This window comes from Cervus elaphus, chromosome 8, assembly GCF_910594005.1.
Source record: "Cervus elaphus chromosome 8, mCerEla1.1, whole genome shotgun sequence".
In the NCBI taxonomy this organism is placed as follows: Eukaryota; Metazoa; Chordata; class Mammalia; order Artiodactyla; family Cervidae; genus Cervus; species Cervus elaphus.
This window is the reverse complement of record NC_057822.1, coordinates 4296282-4322125: the sequence shown is the minus strand read 5'-3', so window position 1 is coordinate 4322125 and position 25844 is coordinate 4296282. Positions and strand designations below refer to the sequence as shown.

The window sequence follows — 25844 nt, the reverse complement described above, 5'->3', positions numbered from 1 at the left end:
GCCCAATGTTTCTCATGATGTACTCTGCATATAAGTTAAATAAGCAAGGTGACAGCATACAGCCATGACGTACTCCTTTCCTGATTTGGAACCAGTCTGTTGTTCCATGTCCAGTTCTAACTGTTGCTTCTTGACCTGCAAACAGGTTTCTCAGGAGGCAGATAAGGTGATCTGGTAATCCCATCTCTTTTAAGAATTTACCACAGTTTGTTGTGATCCACGCAGTCAAAGGCTTTGGCGTAGTCAATAAAGCAGAAGTAGATGTTTTTCTGGAACTCTTGCTTTTTCGATGACCCAGCGGATGTTGGCAATTTGATCTCTGGTTCCTCTGCCTTTTCTAAATGCAGCTTGAACATCTGGAAGTTCACGGTTCACATACTGTTGAAGCCTGGCCTGGAGAATTTTGAGCATTACTTTGCTAGTGTGTGAGATGAGTGCAATCGTGCAGTAGTTTGAGCATTCTTTGGCATTGCCTTTCTTTGGGATTGGAATGAAAACAGACCTTTTCCAATCCTGTGGCCACTGCCGAGTTTTCCACATTTGCTGGCATATTGAGTGCAGCACTTTCACAGCATCATCTTTTAGGATTTGAAATAGCTCAACTGGAATTCCATCACCTCCACTAGCTTTGTCCATAGTGATGCTTCCTAAGGCCCACTTGACTTCACATTCCAGGATGTCTGGCTCTAAGTGAGTGATCACACCATGATTATCTGGGTTGTATAGATCTTTTTTGTATAATTCTGTGTATTCTTGCCACCTCTTCTTAATATCTTCTGCTTCTGTTAGGTCCATATCTTTTATGTCCTTTATTGTGCCCATCTTTGCATGAGAAGTTCCCTTGGTATCTGTGATTTTCTTGAAGAGATCTCTAGTCTTTCCCATTCTGTTGTTTTCCTCTATTTCTTTGCATTGATCACTGAGGAAGGCTTTGTTATCTCTCCTTGCTATTCTTTGGAACTCTGCATTCACATAGGTATATCTTTCCTTTTCTCCTTGGCCTTTAGCTTCTCTTTTCTCAGCTATTTGTAAGACCTCCTCAGACAACAGTTTTGCCTTTTTGCATTTCTTTCTCTTGGGGATGGTCTTGATCTCCTGCACAATGTCATAAAAACATTTAGGCTTTGTTTTCTCGTCTGTAATACAAAAATACTAAGCCCTTTCTACATCCGCATGACTTGATGTCATCTAATTCAGTCTGCACCAGCCCTCTGGTACATATATAAGTTGGTACTGCTTGCTTTCAACAGTAAGAATCTAAATGCCACAGAAGTTTTGCTCCTAGCAAGTGTCAGTGCTGAGACTCACAAACTGGTTTTTTTGGAAGGCAGTGATTTCCCAAATAAATATTCTCTCACCACCAGAAGTCTTTATTCTACACTAGGGAAAATGGTATAGTGGATATTTGTTGGAGTATTGGAATTGGAAAAATATAGAGTCTTTAATGCAACCCTGCCTGGGTTGTTTAAACCTCAAGTTTCCTCATCTGTAAACACATCCACCTTATAAGGTTGTTTTGAGGATTAATTAAAGGAGAGATAAAGCCCCCAGCATTCTGCCTGGAGCACCTAGGGCCTGTCCTCCCTGTGTCCAAAGTTCTCTATCACATTCTACAACCCTAGTCATAGCCACATACAAAATTGTACTACATTCATTAACTGTAGATCATGGTTTGCCCATCCATGTTTCTTTACTGTTCTTTGTGTCATTAAAAAAAAATTTTTTTTATTGTTTTGTTTTCCCTAGGATGCCCTGAAATCTCAGGCTTCTCCTCTGACAGATAACAGATAGGAGATTTAGCAGCTTTTACTTTTCACTTTTCCTAGGATTCAGTAAGAAAGGCATTAAAAAAAAGGAGAAACATCTTTGGGGGGCATAAATTAATGGTATCCTTTGCAAGTTACACATTGCCCTACCTATGACAGAAAGAAAAAATAACTAGTTTTTGCTATAAAACCATAACAAACTACTAAAAATACCAAGTACTTAAAAATACATATTCTGGGGAAAATGCGTATTATGTCATATACAGCTCTGCCCTTGTTCCTAATGTAGGAGATGCTAACTACTTTGGATAAAGAGACAGCTATACTAGCTGGTTAGACTAAATTTCAGGATTTTTTAAAGTATCATAGACTCATTCAAGTAGAGTGTAAAGCAGAGACATAAAAATGTCAACTTTGAACATTTGAAGTTTATGCCTTTTTGGTCAAAATGTTTTCTCTGTTGGGAAGAACAAAGACATCACTGATAAATCAAAATTTAAATTTTAAAAGTTGAACTAACAATCTGAGTCTCAATCTTGAATCTTGCTTTTTCCAAACTTCGGGTTGAAACTTTGACAACCTTGCTGCAAGTATTTCAGGAATATTCAAAGCCAGTGTTTTACGGTATTTTCCCTTTTTGAAAAAACTTCATTTTCTCACCACTGTGCAATTTCACTTTGTTTTATAACAGGGAAAGATCCTTTCCATCACCATTTTTTTGGGACTTCAGTTTTGTTTTTTAACAAATGGGTCCAATTTAATGATTCTTTAAAAATGTCTTTTGTCTCCAGTCAAATTTTGATTCATGTTTTAAATTACTGGGTTTTATTGGAGGGGATATCTTTCACTTTAAAGAAACTCTCTCAAATTTCCCCATAACCATGAACGAAAGATGTGTTACGGTGACCAGCTCATTCTGCTGGGACTTTACTGGTTTAAAAACTGAAGGTCCTGCCTCACACTAACCCAACCTCCTCGCAGCAGGTAAACCATGATAGTCCCCCACCCTTGCTGTCACTGATCTGATTGTCACTTAATCTCCTGCCACCATCACAGGCCTGGTTCCCCTCAGACATCTTCCTGCAAGTATGATTTGCCCTTAGAGTCACAAAGTAGGTTCAGAGGGAGAAAATGGTACTGTTGGCAAATTTGCTTTATGTTACACAGTCGACACTGGATATATATTGATTTTTAGTTAAGTTTGGCAAATCAAGAGTGTCTTTATAATGTCTAAAATGTGGTTGTCTTGCTTCTGGTGTTTAAAAGGGGGGAAACATGGTTCAACACATACAATTCCCAGAAACTGACATGAGCCAGGCTTGAAAGCAAATCCTGTTTCTTTCCCTAAGAGATGCAGGACTAAGTGCCTTAGGGACCTTGATTCAGTTCAGTTCAGTTCAGTCACTCAGTCGTGTCCGACTCTGCGACCCCATGAATCGCAGCACGCCAGGCCTCAATGTCCATCACCAACTCCTGGAGTTTACTCAAACTCGTGTCCATAAAGTCGGTGATGCAATCCAGCCACCTGATCCTCTGTCGTCCCCTTCTCCTCCGGCCCCCAATCCCTCCCAGCATCAGGGTCTTTTCCAGTAAGTCAACTCTTCGCATGAGGTGGCCAAAGTATTGGAGTTTCAGCTTCAGCATTAGACACCTGTAATAACATTCCCAAGTGTTTTTGTTACTTTGAAGACTGAATTGTAACTTCATTCAATATATCAGCCACTTCAAACTTAAAAGGACAGCTTTTAAAACTTACCCTCCTCAAAATGACAGTAAACTCTTGGCATTAACACTTTTCAGATCTCTTCAAGAAGCTAGAAACATTGACTCCAATCAAACACCAGAGGGCTAATGACATCTGGAACAGAGGCTCTCAAACTGTGAATGGCAAAATTAATGGATTTCATCCAGCACTGTAAATACATATATTATATATATACACACACACACATATATGGGGGGAGAACTTATGAGGGTAAGTGTTATTTTGTAAAGTTTATTTGGTTTGTATATTCTGATATATCCAAAACAATTGGGATCAGACATATTTTAGACTCAGAATTTTTCAAAGTTTAGAAGTGTTTCAGTTTGATGACTGCTAGGATGAATGGAGTTAAAATTATTGTCACCAGTGAGTAGAAGAAAGTGCAACACTGGCAGAGGAGGATGCGGGGTTGTTACTTATCTCTAAACCAGGGTCTTGGCCTCAGGAAATAAATAATAAAAGAGTAAAACCATTAAAAGGGTGGCAGTGGTGAAGTGATATTAAATGTCTTCGTCAGCCTCCGGTTTTGTTTTTTTGTTCTAATAGTATAAATTGTTCTCTTGCCATCCCTCTTCAAGCTGCAACCAAATTTGAGAGTCATTTCCAGTCTTCCTGGCTGGAAACCAGAAAAGTCAAGTGACCCCCAGTTCTACTAGAACCATACCTTCTTAAGGAACCAATCTCCAGCCAGGCTTTTGGTTACTTCTGTGTGAAATTACAGAATTGGCCTTGATTTGTGGGGAAAACAAAGATAGACTTGCTAGGAACAGAAACATCTCTCCCCACCAGACAATCAAGAATTATTCTTCAAACGTCTGTGTTAACACACAGCAGAATGTGAGTGAAATAGGTGGATGTATCTTTCATGCTCAACCTCATGAGGCAGTGTTGTAGCTCTGGTCTGGAATACTCCTGGAATCTGAAATTGTTTCATCTTCTTCTATCCTTATGCCTAAATCTCCAGTCACATTATTTTGTTTTTCTATACAAAACATGACCTTTTACCCTAACAGACTTAAGTATCACTTAGTGAAGAATAGCCCCCCAAAAAAGAAAAACTATTGCGTTGACAACAGGCCATGAAGTCTGCAAAACTTGCTAAAGTTTCAACAAGGACTTGGCATCTGAAAAAAATGGATTTTTTTTTTTTAAAACTAGAGATGCTGCAATTGCATTTTGGGGCTTTTCTAGTTCACAAAATCCTACATTTCCTCACGATTCTGGGACTCCTGAGTCATTCCTCTAACCTTGATGGCCCTGGGCAGAAGTGTGAGGTCATCACAGACAACAGCACATTTACTCCTTTTCTTTCTCCTAGGCGCTCCTCCTCTATGCAGACACTCAGAGTTCTTATACTTCTGATCCCTGACTATGCAATGGAAAGCTTTGTATTTTCAAGTTCAGAGACTAAAACAATGAATTCTCAATTATCAGTTTGAGGCCTATATGTCAGCTCTCCTTGGTATTAGCACTTTAAAAGTACTTTAGAAGAGAGTGAAGCTTAAAAGGAATGAATGGTGCCAACTTCAGAGATTTTGATTTCAGTGTGAGAGGTCTCTTTTTGCAAGAGGGTCTTACTGACGCTCTGATCATAACCTCCACACACTCCCTCCATGAGGACAGAGCTGCTCTTCAACTTGCAGGTCTATGTTCCCTCCAGTGCAGAATGTCAGACAGCCTAACAGCTTAAGTAAAGGGTACAAAAACCATCATGTAACTCTGTTTCTCAAGAAACACAACTGAATCATGTTTTTACTAGTATAGCTCAAAGAAAACCAAGTGAGATAAACTATAAAACCATATCCCCATGGAGTCTTAACTCCAATGTGGCTAAGCATAAAAATCAAAACTGACCAGACGTCACATTTAGCAGAGGTAAAATGCCTCAGGTTTAAGGAAATGGTAGTGCCTAGCTGGGGTGGGGGGAGGGGTGGCGTGTGTGCAAGTACCTCTGTGTGCACATGAAGAATTGTGTTTCAGGGTTTCCCCCCTCGAGTGTATGTGTTCTAAAGAACAGAGTAAGTTGTGTGTGTTTTAAGCAAAAAAATCTGTGTGAAGGTGGAATCTAGTTTGCTCTTATCTGTGTCAGCTCCTTGTCTGAGATGGGGGTAAAGACATTTTCGGGGAAAAGAAAGGTAGGATGTTTTAAGCAAATAAATACATAAAAATGGAAGTCTTTTTAAAAGGAGACAGAAGATAGAAACGGTGATGAGATGACCCCAACTCCTTGTGAACATGTTTAATGGGACACCAGGATGCCAGGGCACTAGTGATGCCATTGGGACATTAATGGTAACACTCACCTTGTAAGGAATTTGTGGTTGTGGTGACATTTTTATATAGCTGACTTTGGAACGGATGGAGTGGGTGGCTGTGCCTGGGAAAGCTGGTGAGACAGTTAAAAGTGCTCATGGCAACACCAGAGCCTGAGGACTGGGTTATAAAGTGCTTAAGATGGTTTCATAGTAAATCTTCAGAAGGACAGGTACACGCATTCGACTGCATGTCACAGTGCTATGAGCCTCAAGGCTATTGCAGTGTTTACTATTTCTCTAAGAGTATATTCAGTAACCAAACCCCCTCTACCCCCGACAAAACACCTACTACTTTAGATACATCGAATTTTCCCCAAACCGACTTTGAAAAAGTTCTAACGTTTTTCAGCAGTAACGTACATAGCCTAAGCACGCTGGTACTAACCTAAAAATTCTAAGGGAATTCCCTTTCCAATCCCGAGTTCCTTCTAGAGGACACTCCCTGCTTATGTGGATTAGGAGACCGCTTCATTGACTAGAAAAACAACTTCTACAGTTCTTTTCCTGAGGCATTCTGCGTCCTGTGAGACTTCAAAGGAACGAACGTGAGGTAACTGCACACTCTCCGCTCTCTGGGTTTCTAATCATTTCGTCGTCTTCAAAGAAGAGGGTCGTTCTTGTGCTCAACTCGGGAGCGGGAAAGGCCAACCCCCTCCAAAGGCAGACGGGGCGCCGAAGTGGAAACTCAGAGATGGAACCCGAGGACACCGAAACAGCGCCAGCCCAGACGACGGGAGCAACCCGAGAGGCGCCGGCGGAAGACGCGCTGACATTCAGCTCCGCCCCGGCGTCCCTCGCGCCGGCCCCGCCCTCCTTCTCGCGCCCCCGCGTGCCCGACCGGGGGGAGGCGAGTCTCGCGCGCTCCCTCCGCGCCCACGGGCTGTGGGGGGCGCGGCCAACGGCGCGCGGGGGTCGGAGCGGGGGCGGGGCCGGCGCGAAGGACGCGCGGGGGGGCGGGGCCGGCGCGAGGGATGGGCGCGCGCGAGTGCGCGCGCGGGGCCGCGAGCAGGGGGGCGGGGCGGCAGAGCTCGGCGGCTGGGCCTGGAGGACAGCGGTGGCGGAGGCGGTGAGCGGCAGCGGGAGCGGAGCCGAGAAGCCTCGCAGTACGCGGGCGCCAGGAAGTGGGGAGCGCAGAGGTAACGCGGGATGGAATGGGCGGGCGGGCAGCGGGCGCGGGCCCGCTGGACCCCGAAGGCGGGCGGCAGAGACCGCTCGCCCGGGGCGCCGACGCCGCTCCCTGAGAGGAGGGGGCGGGGCGCTCGCGTCCCCGGAGGTGGCGCCTTTTTTTTTTAGGGGGGGTGGTCTGCCTTCCCCGGCCGCTCCGCCACCTCTTTCCCTACCCTCGCTGCGAACCGAGCCCCTTGCCCTTCAGGTGGAAGCCGCCTCTGGGGCCCTCTGGCGCGCGCGCGCGCGCTCCCGCCCTTGTTTTGTTTGGACCGGGGGGAGGTGAGGGAGCGCTTTCCTGTTCGAGGGCCTTGCCTCGCAGCGCGCCTGCGCCGGCGTCCTCCTGCCCGGCTCTGATTGGCTAAGGGCTCGCGCATGCTCCTGAGGCGCGCGGCGGCCCTCTCACCCCCCCCCCCCCACTCCGCCCTCCCCTTCACCCACTCCCTCAGAGGTTTTCGGAGCCGGTTCGAAAGATGCCGGCGGCGGTGACTGGCTGTGGCGGACCCGCCCCCCCCCACCCCCCCGGGGTCCCCGCCCTCGCCGCCGCTGCCGCCATTACGGAGCTCCCAGCGGTGAGTGCGCGGGGGGCTGGTGCTCGCGGTCCGCCGCCTCCTGCGTGGCGCGCGCGCGGGCGGGCGTGCGCTGCCCTGGTCGCGGCGTCGGCCTTCCGGAGCTGGAGCTCGCGCTGAGCCCGCCGCCCTTTGCCTCACAGCCTTCATCCCGGCTCCGCTCTCTTCTCTTTCTTCCCCCACCCCCGCCTTGTGCTCGGCGCTCCCCGCCTTTGTCTCTGCTGGTCTTTCCGCCCGGGTTTTCGGGCCCGGCGCGGAGTCAGCTGTTCGCGCCCCTGAAAAGCCGCTGCTGCTGCTGCTACTGCTGCCGCTGCCACCGCCACCGCCACCCGGGCCTCAGCTTTCGTTTCCCCCCCTTCCCTTGGCTTTCGTGGAGCTTGTGACTCACTGCTCCTTAGACGAGGTCGATTTAGTTAATAAAGTCAAGCCTGTGAGTAGGGGCGTTTGTAAAGAGCTGGAGGCAGAAGGGGTGAAGCGAGAGCCCTAGATCAGAGGGTTGGTGTGGGGTTTTTTTGTCTTTTTTTTACGAATTGACCGCTGATCTAGGATCGAAACAGGGCTTCCCTTGTAGCTCAGTTGGTAAAGAATCAGCCTGCAATGCAGGAGACCCGGGTTTGATCCCTGGGACGGGAAGATCGCCTGGAGAAGGAAATGGCAACCCACTCCAGTATCCTTGTCTGGAAAATCTCATGGACAGTGGAGCCTGACGGGCTGCAGTCCATGGGGTCTCGGAGAGTCGGCCACGACTGAGCGACTAACACTATGATCGAAACGCCTCTTTGAGGGACCGTCCCCCCGCACAGAGGACGGCCAAGGTGAACTTGACTCCTCTTTCCATGTGTACCTTTTCTTTCTGCGGTTATGCTTCCTGATCTTACGTTAGGTTGAAAAGTGACAGTCTGGTTCGAAGTGCTGGTGGGAATTCCCCTGGGGCTTCACTGTCAAGAGTGAAGTTAGACATGGCTAGTTTGACTTTGGAAGATTTGTTTAATCCGGTATAGGCGTGAAGCTGTTAGGAAGTTTTAAAATTTCATTACTCTTTTTAGAAATTTAGTGCAGCGTGTTTCAGGATAGAAGTGACATTTTTAAAGGGTATTTTTGGCCTTGTCAAATTGGAAGATTGAGGGCGAGAAGTTGGAGGAAGCGTCTTGAACTCTACGTGTATAGATGAAAAACGCTCACTCTTCAGCCAGTTAGATTGTGCTTATCTTAGGAGGAGGTACCCATAGTGTCCAGAGTATCTGTGTGCGAGATAGATACTAATTAAGTAATACTGATTTATTTGAAATATGAAAGTGGAAAAAAAAGTTTCTAGCAAATTATAGGTATACTTTTTGTGACATTACTCCATAAGTATGAATATAGTGAAAGACTTTAGATTGGAAACAATTTAGGGTAATCAGTGCAAGGCTCATGACATAATATGTAAGGTATTGCAGACATTTTATGGTAAAATACGAAATAATAGCACTTTCCTTAAAGTGCATGTTTTCAAACTTACCGGAAAACTGAAATACATGTTGAACTCCTTATTTTTCTAGTGCTTGCTCTTAAGGTAGAGAAAGTAAATTAAAACTCTGAAATTATGGACTTTCTACTTTTACAACCTTTTCTTTACTGCCTGTATTTAAACAGCTTAGCGCTTCCCTTGACAAAAGCAAATCTTTGTATTGTTCATCTGACATTAAACTTAAAAAACAAAAACAGATTCATGACCACAGGAAGTCCAGACAAACCACAGGTAAACTGAGATTGATTTGTCACATATAAGAACCCAGATGAAAAACTTAACGCAAGTTTCGTTTATTCTTTCCTTTTAACAAATATTTGTAGAGCACCTATTTAGAGCCTATTATGCTTCCTGGGCAGGAAATATAGGGCAGTGAACCAGCCAGATAAGATCTCTGTCAGGGAACAGGTGTGGCAGTCTAAAAGTCTGATCATTCAGAAGTAGCAGCATCAACAGTTAGATTAATGGGTACTTGTTAAGGCAGTTGTAAGTTAACCATCCAGGTAATTTTGTCAGCTCTGTGATGAACCATGAACTGAGGAAATAAGTCATTAACCAACCTATTATAAAGAGAGCCTTAAGTTACATGACCTTTATTAAGGAAATTCAGAGCTGAGGCATACATTTCTTAATGTTTATAATAAGTTTTAAATTTTTATCTTTTAAGTGTTTTTCACACGTGTTGAACATAGAAATAAGTACTGCCAGGTGTCCTTGTTCATTCAACATTTGCCCCTCAGTATTTTTTTTTTTATTTTATTTTTGGCTGCACAGGATTTTTGTTGCTGGGTGCAGGCTTTCTCATTGTGGTGACTTCTCTTGTTGTGGAGCACTGGTTCTAGGCACGTGGGCTCAGTAGTCGTGGCTTAGTTGCCCTGCAGCATGTGGGATCTTCCAGGACCAGGGATCGAACCAGTGTCCCTTGCGTTGCAGGGCAGATTCTTAACCACTGGACCAGCAGGGAAGCCCTCCCCCCAGTATTTATGCTGCACCCACTATATGTTGGGCATGCTTCTAGGTACTGGGAATGCAGTGATGAATTAGTTCTAGCCCTTGTAGTACTTACATTCTGCTGGGAGAGACACATAATAAACAAGCAAATAGACATACATTGAGTTACAAGTGGTGTTAAATGCTGTGAAGAAACCTGAAGAAGGAAAAGGATGGGAGGGCTTTCTGAGGGGGTGACACTGGGCTGAACCTGAGTGAAGTATTTAGGGAAAGAATGTTGCAGTATGAGAACACAGCATGTGTAGAACACTGAGGACCAAAAGGTCTGTGTGTCTGGAGTCCAGAATAGAGTGATGGGGAGGTATAAGCAGGAGAGTGTCAGGGTATGTTATTTTGGTGGATGCATTCAGGAAGCTTGGCAAACCAACTTATTTTTCAGTTATTCCAACTTGGGCATACTGCTTACCTGACCTGATTTAAACTGATGTTCTTGGGTCAGTGATGTCGGGTGTCTATGGACCATGTACTTGTTGCCCCGGTTTTAGTCAGTTTTATCATTTTAGCATTGAGAATAACTTATTTGCACCCCCACTCCCTTTCTAAAACTTGTTTTAATTTTGAGCAATTAGTAAATATAGAGTTGACTGGAAAGGTTTTGACATTTTTTTAGTGTTTTATTTACAGGGAGAATATATATTCTTTTAAAAGATGCTCTATGGAAAGAGACTGCTGAAGGTTTTGTTAATTTCACAGTATCATTTTTCAGCCTAGCTAATATTATCATGGGTTAAGAAAGATGAATTAGCAGTATCACTTTACCAAGAATAACCTGATCATGAAATTGTGCTTCTGAATGGTATTTAAATGTAAAAGTATCATCAGATTTGTGTTTTTTTAATCAAGGAACGTATATTACTGTAAGTGCTAGTTGGATAAGTAAGCAAGTTTTATGTATTGACATTTTTCCAAGGTAGACTTTTAGCTTTCACAAACCTTAGGTAGTGTCCTTAGGCCCACAGATTAGAAAACAAGAATTTTTTTGCAAGTATAATTATTTTTTATTAAATTTATTTATTTTTAATTAAAGGATAATTGCAATATTGTGTTGGTTTCTGCCGTACATCAACATGGATCAGCCATAGGTATGCATATGTTCCCTCCTTCTTGAGCCTCCCTGCCACCTCCCACCCCATCCCACTCATCTAGGTTGTCACAATGCCCCCCAAAAAACAACTGTTTTTATTTCTGTGTTTTATAGTTTTTGACATAAATTTCTATGTGAGCATTTTAAGTAGTCTTTGTAACAGTTAATAACTATTACCTGACAAATTGAAAGCTCTTAAATTCCTAGACAAGTTTAGAGCTTAAAGCAGAAGTTGAATGACTAGTCTCCTCTTGCCCAGTTCTTCATTAATGTTCATTAGCACAAAGATCTAAACACCTAACTGATCATTTTCTTTTAGAGAAATTTTTATTATAAAGTGTCCTTGATTCTCAGATGAGATGGGAGCAGAGGGTATTAAGCGATTAGGTAAATTTGAGTGATCTTACATAGATTTTATTTTTCAATATTTAATTTTGTTCTTTTGTATTAATTTTGCTTAACATTAAAAATAATGACAAGGTCTTAGAAGCATGCTTAATCTCCTAGGTGATGGTCTGAATTTGCTTTTCTGAGTCTGGAGGCTTTTAGACTGTCATGTTCTTCAGCAGTATTTTTGTCCTTGTATAACTTCTCTGATGGAGATGGAGTTAAGTTTGCAGTTAAGTTTCCTGACCCCTTTGAGAACATTAACATTTCTCTCTTTAGTAAAATGATCTTTGAGTAAACATAGATGAAACTTTTCTGGGTCTTTTTAGTCTATTCTAAGCTCCTGATGGTAGGAGAAAGGACGGGGTTAGGTTCTTCATGAGCTTTCTGGTCCTTGCTGCCTTTGTTCATGTGGAAGGTGCAACAGCTGCTGTGGCCTGTGTGTTTGTCTTAGTCGCTGCTTTACACAGTCTGTATTTTGATAGTAATTTTTATCTTTCTGAATGATAACTGACCAAGTCATCTGTCATTTAACTATAAGTTTTATAGTGAATTTTTTTCCCCTTTGGATGTATATTAAATTTAGACGTTTTAGTTTAGTTTTGTTTCTGTAATCTTCACACCAGGTCTTTTCTGTGCTTTAGGTTGATGCTTCACACTGAAACCATTAGGAAAAATCCTTGTGGTTAACAGCAGAGGCTTCAGAGTGTAACCTGTACTCGGGCCTAGAAATTATTTTAAATGGCGACTGATACGTCTCAAGGTGAACTCGTCCATCCTAAGGCACTCCCACTTATAGTAGGAGCTCAGCTGATCCACGCGGACAAGTTAGGTGAGGTAGGGGCTGACACATTCTTGAAGCTCACTCTTGGATCAGTCCCTGACTTCCAGGCCCTGCTGGGTCCTTCTTGGTACCTGTTCCTTCCTCTACTTTGGGGAGTCTGGGTTATGAATCTAAAAAAATCAAGTAGATACAAAGTTCTTTTCATCTTCCCTTACCCCTCAAACTCCTGAGAAAACCTCCAAGCTTCTAAATTTATTTCAAATCAAGTATAATTATTTCCATTTGAAATTCTAGCTAAAATAAAACATTTTGAAAAGTACTTCTTAAGAACCATATTTTCATTTCAAAAAAACTTGTTAAAAAGTAATTTGCATCAGATCCTGGAGTCGACTTGAAGAATTCTCCTACATCTTCTGACACCTAGTTAGCCCCCCTTGAGAAAGAGAGGAAAGATAATTGTTTTTGCATGTGTGATTATGGCCATTTCTTTTCTCAGAAGGTAGAAGATAACACCATGCCGATTCGTCGAGCTGTGAATTCTACCCGGGAAACTCCTCCCAAGAGCAAGCTCGCTGAAGGAGTAGAAGAAAAGCCAGGTAAAGTAAAGCAATGGACAGGTTAAAAAGGCCAGCGTTTCTGCTCCAGGTTAGAGTGTCCCATAAACACCCTTGGGGAGCATTTAGAGAGAGAAGTGGTACTAGTTGGTATGTCATTTCCGGACCCTCTGGGCGAAGAAAGAATTTCACCTTGTCTCTAAAGATTTCTAGAAGGTGAAAATTTCGTGTTCTTGGAATTAAAAATGGAAAGATTGTTGGAGAGAACAGAAATGGTCAAAAACGTAGCTTCTGGGCATACAATGTCATGGGGAGGAAGACTGGGAGAATGAAGGACTAGGGCCTTCAAGATGGACAGGGGATGGCTCAACCGGAAGTCATGAGGAGGCCGTAAGGGAGCAAATGGGTGATTAAAGTGTTGGTTTGTAACTTTGGTGTTGGTGGAGAGAAGGTTGGCCAGATAGAGATGGGAACATAATAAATCGAGAAAAAGGTAGAACTATCAATCTGGAGTATTTGTGCTCCTTTATTGCATATCTAACCACTTCTTCAAGTGTAACTGCATTTCTTGTTCTTTTCGTGACCTTCTTCTCTCTCTTTTCTTTGCCAGGGATGAGCACATGATGCTGTCCCTGTTATAACTATTAGAACTGAATATTTGCTGACCAGCATATATTATGAATAAAATAAACCGTGCACCCTTATTGCCTTTATCATTGGTGCACCAGAGGTCTACTCTTTTCTAGCTAAGCCTGAGTTTTCTCTCAGAATCCTCAGATGAATACTATAAACATCTTGGGTACTCTGGCCTAAGGCAGTGAGGAGACAAGGGAATTAGCATATTAAAAAAAAATAGTTGCTGGTGAGTTGGAGGGAAGGTTATTTTGTCCAGCACTGGGATAAACCATTTGATGGCCTACCTTAATCCACATTTAACAGCCAGCTGAAGTCACTGATAACATGAGTTTTCAGAATACACCAGTGTTCAGATGTAAGAGGTATTAAGAAAGTCAACCAGGAATTTATAAAGGACCAATAATAGACTCCCAAGTTCTGTTTATTTGTCTTATCTCTGTCCTTTTATATAGTATTTTGTATATGAAAATGACTTGACTTCACTCATGTTTTAAATTTTATAAATCTGAAAAGGTAGAATAGTTTAATGAGTTGGAAATAATGTCTTATATGTAATACATACACATTATCAGCTGAGCAACTGAACTTTTATTAAACCGTAAACTTCTAGGAGAAAATAAGGTGAAATTTAATTTGTAACCCTGTTGTTACAGTGAAAGTGTTAGTCTCCCAGTTGTGTCCGACTCATTGTGACTCCATGGACTGTAGCCTGCCATACTCCTCTATCTGTGGAGTTCTCCAGGCAAGAATACTGGTGTGCGTTGCCATGCCTGTCTCCAGGGGATCATCCCCACCTAGGGGTCGAACCCAGGTCTCCTGCATTGCATTTACCGTTTGATAGATCTCAATAAACATTCTTAGCTTTTCAATTTTTTGAAGTAAGGCAACGTAAAAATAAGTAAACGTGACTAAGTTGTTACACAGCCAGTTCGGTTGAACAGTTAGGTCAAATAGTTGAGACAAAGGGTAGTAAAAGATGCATCAAGATTTAAAAAACAATATTTTGTAGTTATCTGTATCACCAGATATAGTTATAGTGATATGTTATAGTGAAGTTCTAGCCTTAATATTTGCCAAACAGCTATAGAAGCAGCAGAAGAGGCCAAAGGAGAATGGGAATCATAGTATACAAGTGCTGGCCTACAGGTTTTCCCTAAACCATTTTATACAATGTTTCTGACAACTCTGTGAGGTAAGAGTACTCAGAAGCATCAAAGAACTTGCCCCAAGATAATGAACTAGAACATTAGAAACTCTGAAATTGAATCCAGATATATCTGATCCTAGAGCCTTGATTTTGGTTGAACATATGTAGGAGAATTTTTTACTTATCTGCATGTCTGGTTGAAGAGCATAATCCAGGATGATTTACAAATTACAATTGACTGTCCTGAAATTTGGGCTTCACTGGTGGCTCAGAGAATCCACCTGCCAATGCAGGAGACTTGGGTTCTCTTCCTGGGTCGGGAAGACCCGCTAGAGAAGGAAATATTTATGTGAGGGCTCCAAAGAAGTCTTCATTATGCCAGTAATAAGTGCACATAATTTAAATGACCAATCTCTTCAAACATATCCTTTTTTCTTTTTGCCTGATTTTGGCCCCTGACATTCTTCATAGTCTCTGCTTAATCATTTCCTGGGATTCTGTGTTTCGCAGTAGCTGCTCAGAGACCTCCTGAGAAAAGACTTGACAGGCAACTGCAGGCCTCAGTATTCCCCCACTCATATTTCTACCCTTGCCCAAATCATTTGACTTGAAAATTTCATTTTAATTTTTTATTATTTATTCCCTTACTAATACTTGTTAAACTATAAAATGGCTAATTTCTTAATTATGAGTCTTAGCCTTAATATTATGGAGTAGAACAAGAGATTCGATTTGGGGTAAAAGGAGTTTCACTTGCTATGTAATTTCCTGATTCTTTTCCTTTTTTCCACATAATGGTTTGGATCGGCAACCCATTATATAGACAATTTGAGTGATAGGAAGGAAAAAAGCTGTACTTGTAGTCATTTACTCATTTTAGAATACAACTGTTAATTGGAACATTTGACTTAACCTGTTTAAAGAGATGAACTTTTATCCTTTTATTGACTCGGGCTCTAATGTATTTACTTGATGCAATTCTACTCACCTGTTTTACTGGTTTATTTTAAGAACCAGATGTAAGTTCAGAGGAATCTATCTCTACTGTAGAGGAACAAGAGAATGAAACTCCACCTGCTACATCTAGTGAGACAGAGCAGCCAAAGGGGCAACCTGAGAATGAAGAGAAGGAAGAAAAGAAGCCTTCTGAGGAAACCAAAAAGGAGTAAGGATTTAAGCCTTCTTGCTTTTTATAATTGAAGACTATATAAAAGGAGTATAGATCAGATTTTTTTTTTAAGTGGTATAATGTTAATTTATGCTGGATACATGATATTTAGATTTACTTTTTGGGGAATTATCTTTTGAAATAGGCTTATGATGTAGTTGTATGGCCTATTAGAATTTGTAGTGGTTAGAACAATGGTTTCACTAATGTATAATTCATTCTTTTCGGCTTCAGAACGTGTTTTTCAGTAAGAAATGAAACGTGACTTTAAAAGTCTGACCTGGGAGATACTTCATCATTTTATTCCTCCCTCTATGCCAGGCGTGAGTTATTTTTACATGTTTATGTTAGAAAGTGTTAATCTATACCAGGACATTGCTAGAGTGACCTAAAACTCTGTATATATTTGAAGAAGTATTCAGTTGGAGGGTGACTTGGAGAATGTGAAAGCAGAATTTGCTCTCAGTAATCTGTACAGTGTAATGGTGATTCTTTTTTAATTAAAATTACTTTTTGCAGGACGGCTGGTAGCATTTCATTCATAATTGGTGAGAACAGTTAGGAATTACTTTTAAAATAAAAGGATGATTTAGAAATAACTATACCTTCCAGGTGGAATTCTAATCCTTCATCCCAGTATCATAGGTATTTGTAAGGTTTGTGGAATTTTTAGCAGCTACCCTGTATTTTAGATGCATGGGATGTTTTTATTATTACTTAGAATAAAATTTGTATAATGCTTTATAATTCACAAAACTTTTTATAAACATAATCTCATAATTTCTTGAAGCACCTTGTGAAGTACTTGGTAACATGTTTCTGTTTTAAGCTGAGGAGACTGAGGCTCAGGTCACTTGCTAAGTAAATGTTAGAGCTAAGAGTCAAACCCAGGTTTTCTGACTTCAGAGCTTGAGTTCTTTGCACTGTACTGAATTGCATCTGTTGTAGTTGTTACTGGAATACATTTTAAAATTCTCATTTCTTTTATGTACTGGCCCTTCATACTTGTTCTAATTTATATAACTTCTCTTTCCTGTGTGCACCCGAGAGAACACATCTTTTTGGTTCATTTATAGTACCCAATTTTTTTTTTTTTTTATAGTACCCAATTTTTAAAAAATGTTTTATTTTGTAAAATGCTTACTTTACATATCACTTCAATATGGAAATGAATTAAAACATTGATTTTTATTTCTCTCCAGTCTTTTCTTCTTTCTGACTTTATACTTCTTTCTGAAGAGTTTATCTTGCATAATAACAATTCTTTGTTTTAAAGTGAGAAAGATCAGTCTAAAGAAAAGGAGAAGAAAGTGAAAAAAACAATACCTTCCTGGGCTACCCTTTCTGCCAGCCAGCTAGCCAGGGCCCAGAAACAAACACCGATGGCTTCCTCCCCACGTCCCAAGATGGATGCAATCCTAACTGAGGCCATTAAGGCAAGTTTTTATTTCAAGCAGTTCATCATAGATTTATTCTGTTTGTCTCTTGCGTATTTGAAAATGGAATACTCCTGTGCAGACATCAGAAATCTTGCTCTGCTTCCTAAAAGAGATCTAAATAGAAGAGAGCCATTGCAAAGTTCATGTTTTTATAATATTACATTTGGAGAGCACTGTTAATTTTTTTAATAACTCCGATTTGCTATAGCAAGTATTTTTAGCTTTTAGTTTTTTTTTTTTTTTTTTTTAAGTGTAGTTTTTATTTGACGGTTAAGCATGTTAATTCAATCAACACACCATTATGGACTAGTTTCTCTGTATCAGGTAATCCCACTAGTGATATAGCATAGTATAAGACAAACAGAGTTTTTGCCTTTATGAAATCTATTTGTGACTCAGGGTAACATCGAGAAAATTTTTATTTTAAAAATGTATACTTATCTTTACAGTTTCCCTAGTGGCTCAGTGCTAAAGAATCCACCTGCAGTGCAGGAGAGGGGGGTTCGATCCCTAGGTCAGGAAGATAACCTGGAGAAGGAAATGGAAACCCAATCCAGTATTCTTGCCTGGGAAATCCCATGCAAAGGAGCCTGGCGGGCTACAGTCCAAGGGGTTGCAAAAGAATTGGCCACAACTGAGCGAATAAACAGCAGCAGCATACTATCCTTAGTAGTTGGTTATCTTTCACACCTGAAAACTTACAGAAACTTTTAGAAAACGTATAGGAAAAACTTACAGGAAACTTTCAGAAACCTCAGTACTTTGTTTCATCACCTAGTCATTCCAGAATACTTGGAAAAACTATCCTCCTTCCATAGCTTTATAACTTTACTATAATTCATTGACTTTCATTAGCTTGTGTGATCATCAGATACTGTTTTCCTATTTTAAGGGAATTGTCTCATCTGACCTTGCCTTTTTGTGCGTAAATTTTTCTGGCTAATTTTGCTGTGTTGATTTTATGTGATCACATGACAGAGTAGTTAAAATAGAAGCCATAGATTCTGATTTCCTTTTGCTAGGATCTGAGTCAGAACTGGGGAGAGAAGGCTTTAGGTAAACTTAACAAAAAGTGACCTAGGTAGGAAAGCGGAGCCTCCTGGTCATGCTTAGAATTCGAGAAGCCAGCAGTGACACAGAAACTGGGAAAGAGCTCACCTTCCAGCCTCTCCCTGCGTTCCTTCAAGGTTACTGTCAGCTCACTAAGAGAACTTCCTTGGGTTAGATAGCTTGACTGTAGTGAGAAGTCTGGTTTTTGTGTAGCCTTTTTTTAAGGATTTCACTTTGTGATTGGGTTTCCCTGGTAGCTCAACTGGTAAAGAATCTGCCTCCAATGCAGGAGACCCCAGTTTGATTCCTGGGTCAGAAAGATCCTCTGGAGAAGGGATAGGCTGTCTACTGCAGTGTTCTTGGGCTTCCCTAGTGGCGCAGAAGGTAAAGAATCAGCCTGCAATTTGGGAGACCTGGGTTCAGTCCCTGGTTGGGAAGATCCCCTGGAGGGAGGGCATGGCAACCCACTCCAGTATTCTTGCCTGGAGAATCCCCCCAGGAGAATCCCTCCGAGGGGATAAGCGGAGGAGGCTAGCAGTCCATGGGGTGGCAAAGAGACAGGACTGAACGACTTTTAGTCACTGAGGAAACTGAGCTGTGATTGCTCAGCCCAAGTTTGAAACAGGATTATAGTGAAGGTGAAGAAGAGGCTGAATGTTTAAACAATAAGACATTTAAACAGTGTGTGCAGTTCTAAAGAACAGTTTAAATATGTTTATGTGTATTTACTTATACATATTTAAATTTAAATATATATATATTTATACAAATGAATATATACGTTGGGTTGACCAAAATGTTCATCTGTGTTTCTCTGTAAGATCTTATCCAGTGGGTCATGTGTATTCCATGCAGTGTAACAAATTATAATTTCAGATCACTGATATCTTTTTCTGAATTAAATCATCTCTCAAATAGATGGTATCTATTTTCATCTTATTGTCAGTTTGGTGGAGCAGGGGATTATTGTAGCCTTAATGTTCTTTTCTGCTTGATATTCTTTACTCTGTAAGAATCAGGAGTAAAATTAAATCGGTTGTAATAGATTGGAGACATTTGCTTGAAGTAGATGATCCTTATTAACACAGTCCATATTAACCTGTTCTGTATTGCAAAGTCTTTTCTGGTCCATCTGTCTGTGACATTTTTCTTTACTGTCAGTATATAAGCTTTCACCCAAGTCTTTATCCAATAACAGTTAGTAAATCCTATGGTCACTTTATAGGTAACAGCTACACAAAATTGGTGGACAACAGATACTGCGTGGGTATTTCAAAATGTAAAGCATTTGAAAAAAAATTGCTACCTTTGTGGCCTAATGACATGCTTGAATCTTCCATAGACATTAGTCAGATGAGGTATAGAGAAATAGGATGGGAAAGGAAGAGGGCACTTGAAATAGCAGTTGAATGCTCTCATTGTTGTCCAAAACTCCCCCCTTAAAGCTTTGCATTTGTAAACTCAGTTTTATGCCATTTATTCAGATTGTCTTTGCTTATATTATCTGCTAGCATCCCACAAAGCCTGCAGAGAAATATTGGTTTTGGTGAGCCAAAGGTAATTCTGTAAAGTGGGCCAAATCTATGAACCTACAAGCTATAGGATGTCCTGGTTTCCTTACTTTAATGCTAAAGATGTCTTCTAGGTACAGAATAGAATTAGAATGGGAAGAGCTTCTTCATTAACACAGAACGTTGTTCACATGTTGTATCTTCTCTTTGGCTGTTTTGAACAATTTAAAATTGTTGCAGAAATATTGCTAATTCTGTATTTCTCCACAGTCATGATGAACTGAAGTTACCAGAAATATTATTCATTCTTTCCTGACATTTTTATCATCCATTATCAAGTTCACTTCCAAAATAATTTATTTTGAAAACATACGTGTCAGAAAACACGTAAAAAACAGCTATTTTAAATTAATGTGTATGGTTTAATAATCTGTTTCCTAGGCATGCTTCCAGAAGAGTGGTGCATCCGTGGTTGCTATTCGAAAATATATCATCCATAAGTACCCTTCTTTGGAGCTGGAGAGAAGGGGCTACCTCCTTAAACAGGCACTGAAAAGAGAATTAAATAGAGGTGTTATCAAACAGGTATTAAATGGTTATTTGTAATAAGCATATATTAGCTATAAATCCTATATATAGTAACATTTACGCTTTTTGTGCATTGTGAGTTAGTTAAAATAAGTTGACATGATGAGGGGCTTATGCTTAACCTGGTTTTACAAAATCACTGGTGCCAATTAGCTTTAATAAGTATTCTTAAGAACGGAAGCAATATGATAGTGTAAATTTTTTCTAGCTGCCTGTACAATTTCTTTTTTAAGTATTTATTTATTTGGCTGTACTTCATCTTAGTTGTGACATGCAGGATCTTTAGTTGAGGCATGTGGGATCCAGTTCTTTGACCAGGAATTAAGCCTGGATCCCCTGCATTGGGAGCACAGAGTCTCAGCCACCAGACCACAAGGGAAAGCCCCTGCCTGTACATTTAATTGGATTTCCTTTGGGGGCGGCTTGTGCTTATGATTATGTAGTGGTACAGGTGAGAAGTGGGGTTGAGATATCCTGTTGTTGCAGCACCAAAAAAGATCATTGTTCTTGTCTTAGGTTTGTTAGTTTTAAAACCCAACTTCTGTGACTAGACTGGTGATCATAAATTAGCTTTGTAAATAGGCTTACCTTAACTTACTAGTACCTAAATCTGTTAAAGCTTTTGGAAGCATCGGATAAACCTGAGTAAATTGAGAATAATACTTAAACCAATATTGATTTCAGACATAAATCCATATTACTTTGCATAGTATATCAAAGCACTACTTAGAGCTGAGGATACTTTGTACATCATAACAAATATAGCCAGTATTTTATAATAATTTTAAATCGAGTATAATCTGTAAAAATATAAATCAGTATGTTATGTACCTGAAACTGTACAATATTGTAAATCATCTGTACTTCAGTTTTGTTTTTTGTTTTTTTTTTTTAAACTCCTCATGACAAGATCATGACACTCTAATGCCAGATGAACTTTCTTGTCTGCACATTCTTCAGAAGTCCAGAGGGATGAAGTAACTCCCGAGGTCCCATGGTAGTAGCAAAGATGGTTCTGAGGATCTAGTTCACTGCAGTCCCAGAGTCCTATTGCCTTTTTTCTGTATCTTTCTGCATTGTTTGATTAATACAGAATTCTGTGCCACTCAGCCATTTAAACTCCTCTTAGGAACTTTGAATGAGTACTTGATTTCACAAATCCATTATTGAATGTTTCCTGTGTACCAGGTGCTTGGCGGTCCATCAGTGGGGAAAACAGTTTCCTGCTGTGGAGCTTATATTGCAGCTTTCTCAAATGTTGTAAATCTCATGTTTAGCCTTTAAAGTAACCATTGCTTAAAAAGAATTATCTAACCGATATAATTAGAACCAGAGACCTGTATCATAGTGTATGTCAGCAGAGTTGGTGAGCTAGCTTCATGTTTTTCTTCATGACGATATAGTTTGTGACCTATTTTGCCTCATAGGCTGGCCCTCAGTTTGGTGCTTCAACAAGTTTATAGGCTGAAAGCATTTGATTGCTGTATCCCTAGTGGTGTGGGTAAAGCCAAAGTGTGGAAGACTCAGGTTAACCTGAAATTCTATGACAGTGATTTGTAAACTGTGGAAATATGTGGTAAGACTTGCACATATTACCATGTGCAGTGTCTAAAATTAGATAACTTTTCCCTTATACAGTAATAATCTCTAATGGACAAACTGTAGGAAGCGTTGTGGCCTGAGATTAGGCTCTGAACTTTTGTCAAGGAACTGTCTTCCTTTTAAGGTAGAGGTTTTCTCATTTTCCGAAAAGATGGTGTCCCTTCTTCCATGGGACTTTTTTTTTTTAAAGCTTGTAGTAGACTGTTAAACCTGTTATCACAATAGCATTCTTCATTCTTCCCCAATTTTGTAGATGAGGAAACAAAAGCTGAGAGAGTTTATGAGGTGTCTAGTATTGCATAGCTAGATAATATCATAAATAGTGTTCAATCCCAAGTCTTTTGACTCATCCACTCTTTTTTCTCTGAAGAGTTTAACAGCACTTTACATTAGTTCTTGCATCACCATGCCCTGTAATTTAGTCTAGTTAAAGTTACTAATATGAGTACCAGAATCATTTAAAGTAAAAACACTGGTTATTGCAACTAAAGTTAATTTACTTTAGGTAAAAGGAAAAGGTGCTTCCGGAAGTTTTGTTGTGGTCCAGAAATCGAGAAAACCGCCTCAGAAATCCAGAAACAGAAAGGTAAGAAGTCTGTACCAATTTGCTTGAGCACTAATACTGTTGGTGCTACTAAACAGTGTTTACTGAGTGTTCCTTGTGCACTGGTCAGGGAGCTACGTTTCTATGAAGGCCTGGAGAGGTTGTAATTCATTTGCTCATATAGTTTAGCCAGAGGCTGTGCGTCTAAGTACCCTATATTGAGTCACGGGCAGCTGTATGAGTTACAGCTTTTTGCTTTTTTGTGAAATACCTTTTAAACTAGAAGAGGCATACAAGTACATTTCTACCCAACATTAGATCCTAAAAGTACTATACCTCAAGGCAGTTTTTCTTTAGTGTAGGTACTAACTACACTACCCTTCCCCCAGACACGTACGTTCATTTATGGAAAGTATACAATAACTCTGAAATATGTAGTATTTCCTCTGAGTCAGTGATTGAAATCACGACTGTTCGTCTACATTTTTGTTTTTACAGTTTTATATATATATTTTAACTGTCCCAGTTTGAAATTTTTACCTCAAAGAAATCGCCACGCAAGTGGCATTACATGACGGTGCAGTGATTTGTTTGAATGTGCTAAAAAGGGATAGTTTTTCTTTTGGCTAGTTGATTTAGCAGTCAGCTGAGGAAAGCACTTGTGTTGAATATAGAAGCAGTAGAACAGAAACCTGTAATGATGATCATTTTTGATACTACATTTCAGAACAGGAGCTCTGCAGTGGATCCAGAACCACAAGTAAAACTGGAGGATATCCTCCCACTGGCCTTTACTCGCCTTTGTGAACCTAAAGAAGCTTCCTACAGTCTCATCAGGAAATATGTGTCTCAGTATTATCCCAAACTTAGAGTGGACATCAGGTAAAAGCCAGAGGCCTGCGCTTTAAAGCACACATGTCTGTTACTTCCTTAGCCGCTTTTTCATGAGAAAGGAGAGACATTAAATATTTATTAAGGATTACTTCTAGGTGAGCTAGGAATAAAACCTTTTATTGTGGGTTTCTTTTTTTGTCCCATGATATTTTCCTTTTCATATCTCCATATGTAGTTTCTTTTTGAAACTCCAGCCACATGTTGACCTTCATAAGACTACCATAGAATAACTTTTCATGGTCAACTGCTAGAATATTCACCATTAAACCATGTCCTTTCAGCTGCTTATTGTTAAAATTTTCACGTTTTTATTGTGATAAAATACAGATAATACGTAAAGTATACCTTGTTAGCCATTTTTAAGAGCACAGTGTTAGTGCTCTTAAACACTTTAATGTGGGCTTCCCTGGTGGCTCAGAGGTTAAAGCATTTGCCTCCAATGTGAGAGACCCAGGTTTGATCCCTGGGTCGGGAAGATCCCCTGGAGAAGGAAATGGCAACCCACTTCAGTATTCTTGCCTGGAGAACCCCATGGACGGAGGAGCCTGGTAGGCTACAATCCACGGAGTCGCAAAGAGTCAGACACGACTGAGCCACTTCACTTGACTTCTCTTCACGTCACCTTTGATTGCACCACCCATCTCTAGCATTCTTTTCAGTCTTATAAAGCTGTAATTCTGTACCCATCGAACAAGAACTCTTTGCTCTCCCTCATCCCCCCACCCCTGGGCACCACCATTCTACTTTCTATCTCTATGGTTTTTGACTACTGTAGGTACCTATCTCATATAAGTAGAATCATACAGTAATTTTGTAACTGGCTTATTTCACTTAACATAATGTCCTTTAAAGTTCAGCCATATTGTTGCATGTGTCAGAATTTCCTTTCTTTTTAAGAATGAATGTGTGTGTGTGTGTGTACACACACACTCTACATTTTGTCTACCCATTCATCTGTCATTAAACATTTGGGTTGCTTTCATGTTTTAACTGTTGTGAAATAATGCTGCTGTGAACCTTGGTGTATTAATATCTCTTTGAGACCCTATTTTCAAATAGCCAGAAGTGGAATTTCTGGATGATATGATAATCCTATTTTTAATTTTGTGAAGAACCACCACACTGTTCTCCACGGTGACTGTTACCATTTTACATTTCCACAATCAGGCCGCAGGAGTTTTGATTTCTCCATATCCTCACCAACACTTATTTTCTGGTGTGTGTGTGTTTGTGTGTTTTTGTTTTTTGACAGTAGCCATGCTGACGGGAATGAACTGGTTGGTAGCTCATTTATTGTTTATAGAGTTATAATCCAGAATATAGGAGAATTCAGGCTTCTGTAGCACTTCTACATAGAAATAGCATAATATCTTCATCATTCAAACATTTCAGGTAAAACTGAGAGAATTTTGATAGTAATTCATTTGTTAAAAAATTGCTACTTTAAAAACACCTAGACTGATTTTTTTTTCTTTTGCTGTTGATTCATTTAATGTCACCGCTCTTCGGAAAATTTAACTCTCTTTTTACATCTTGTTAAATTTTTTGGGGGTGTAATTGATTTACAGTGTTTGTGTTCATTTCATGTGTACAGCAAACTGAATCTGTTATGTCGTTGTTCTGTCGCCAAGTCTTGTCCAACTCTTTGCAACCCCGTGGACTGCAGCACGCCAAAGTCCTTCACTGTCTCTGGGAGTTTGCTCAGATTGATGTCCCGTTGAGTCAGTGATACTGTCTAACCATCTTATCCTCTGACGCCCCCTTGTCCTCTTGCCCTCAATCTTTCCCAACATCAGGGTCTTTTCCAGTGAGTTGGCTCTTTGCATCAGGTGGCCAAAGTATTGGAGCTTCAGTGTTAGCATCAGTCCTTCCAATGAATATTCAGGGCTGATTTCCTTTAGGGTTGACTGGTTTGATCTCCTTGCTGTCCAAGGGACTCTCAACAGTCTTCTCCGACACCACAGTTTGAAAGCATCTATTCTTTGGTGCTCTGCCTTCTTTATGGTCCACCTCTCACATCTGTACATGACTAATGGAAAAACCATAGCTTTGACTAGACGGACCTTTGTCGACAAAGTGACACCTCTGCTTTTTAACATGTTGTCTAGATTTGTCACAGCTTTCCTTCCAAGGAGCAAGTGTCTTTGAATTTCATGGCTGCAGTCACCACAGTGATTGTGGAGCCAAAGAAAATGTCAGAGTTTCCAGTTTCTCCCCGTCTGTTTGCCGTGTAGGCCATGACGAAGAGGAGAGTGCTCTGTGTTGGACGACCGTCCTTATCAGGCCTCTTTTTATATAGAGTGGTGTGTGTGTCAGTCCCATTCTTCCAGTTTATGCCCCCTCTGTAAGTTTATTT

At 40.6% G+C, this 25844-nt stretch overlaps 2 protein-coding genes across 11 annotated transcripts in view; one reads left to right on the top strand and one right to left on the bottom strand.

Moving 5' to 3' along the window:
- Positions 1-3356: 3356 nt before the first annotated feature.
- Positions 3357-7729, bottom strand: LOC122698880 (serine/arginine repetitive matrix protein 1-like). The gene is made up of 4 exons (XM_043910556.1): positions 7326-7729; positions 6232-7212; positions 3523-3644; positions 3357-3417 (listed from the first exon to the last, which is right to left on the bottom strand). Exons 1-2 carry the CDS (start codon positions 7727-7729, stop codon positions 6378-6380), a joined length of 1239 nt encoding a protein of 412 aa, XP_043766491.1. The 3' UTR covers positions 3357-3417; positions 3523-3644; positions 6232-6377.
- The window catches only part of HP1BP3 (heterochromatin protein 1 binding protein 3), a 36991-nt gene continuing 17992 nt past the window's right edge, over positions 6846-25844 (top strand). For 2 of the 10 annotated variants that reach the window (XM_043909064.1, XM_043909074.1), the window contains exons 1-7: positions 7549-7582; positions 12852-12951; positions 15704-15857; positions 17137-17296; positions 20302-20445; positions 22556-22636; positions 23322-23476. In XM_043909064.1, coding sequence (XP_043764999.1) covers positions 12870-12951; positions 15704-15857; positions 17137-17296; positions 20302-20445; positions 22556-22636; positions 23322-23476 — 776 coding nt within the window. In that variant the 5' untranslated portion in view covers positions 7549-7582; positions 12852-12869. Of the gene's footprint in view, positions 6983-7534; positions 7583-11127; positions 11183-12215; positions 12409-12851; positions 12952-15703; positions 15858-17136; positions 17297-20301; positions 20446-22555; positions 22637-23321; positions 23477-25844 lie in introns of those variants that run through there. The other 8 variants (XM_043909072.1, XM_043909071.1, XM_043909067.1 and 5 more) reach the window with 8 other exon arrangements.

What these genes read in the sequence shown, in the direction of transcription:
- LOC122698880 (XM_043910556.1), bottom strand. Translation starts at nt 7,729, where the DNA reads ATGAAGGCTGTGAGGCAAAGGGCGGCGGGCTCAGCGCGAGCTCCAGCT. An exon ending in CGGCGCAGGCGCGCTGCGAG is followed by an intron (nt 7,213 to 7,325) that starts GCAAGGCCCTCG and finishes TTCCACCTGAAG; the next exon opens with GGCAAGGGGCTCGGTTCGCA.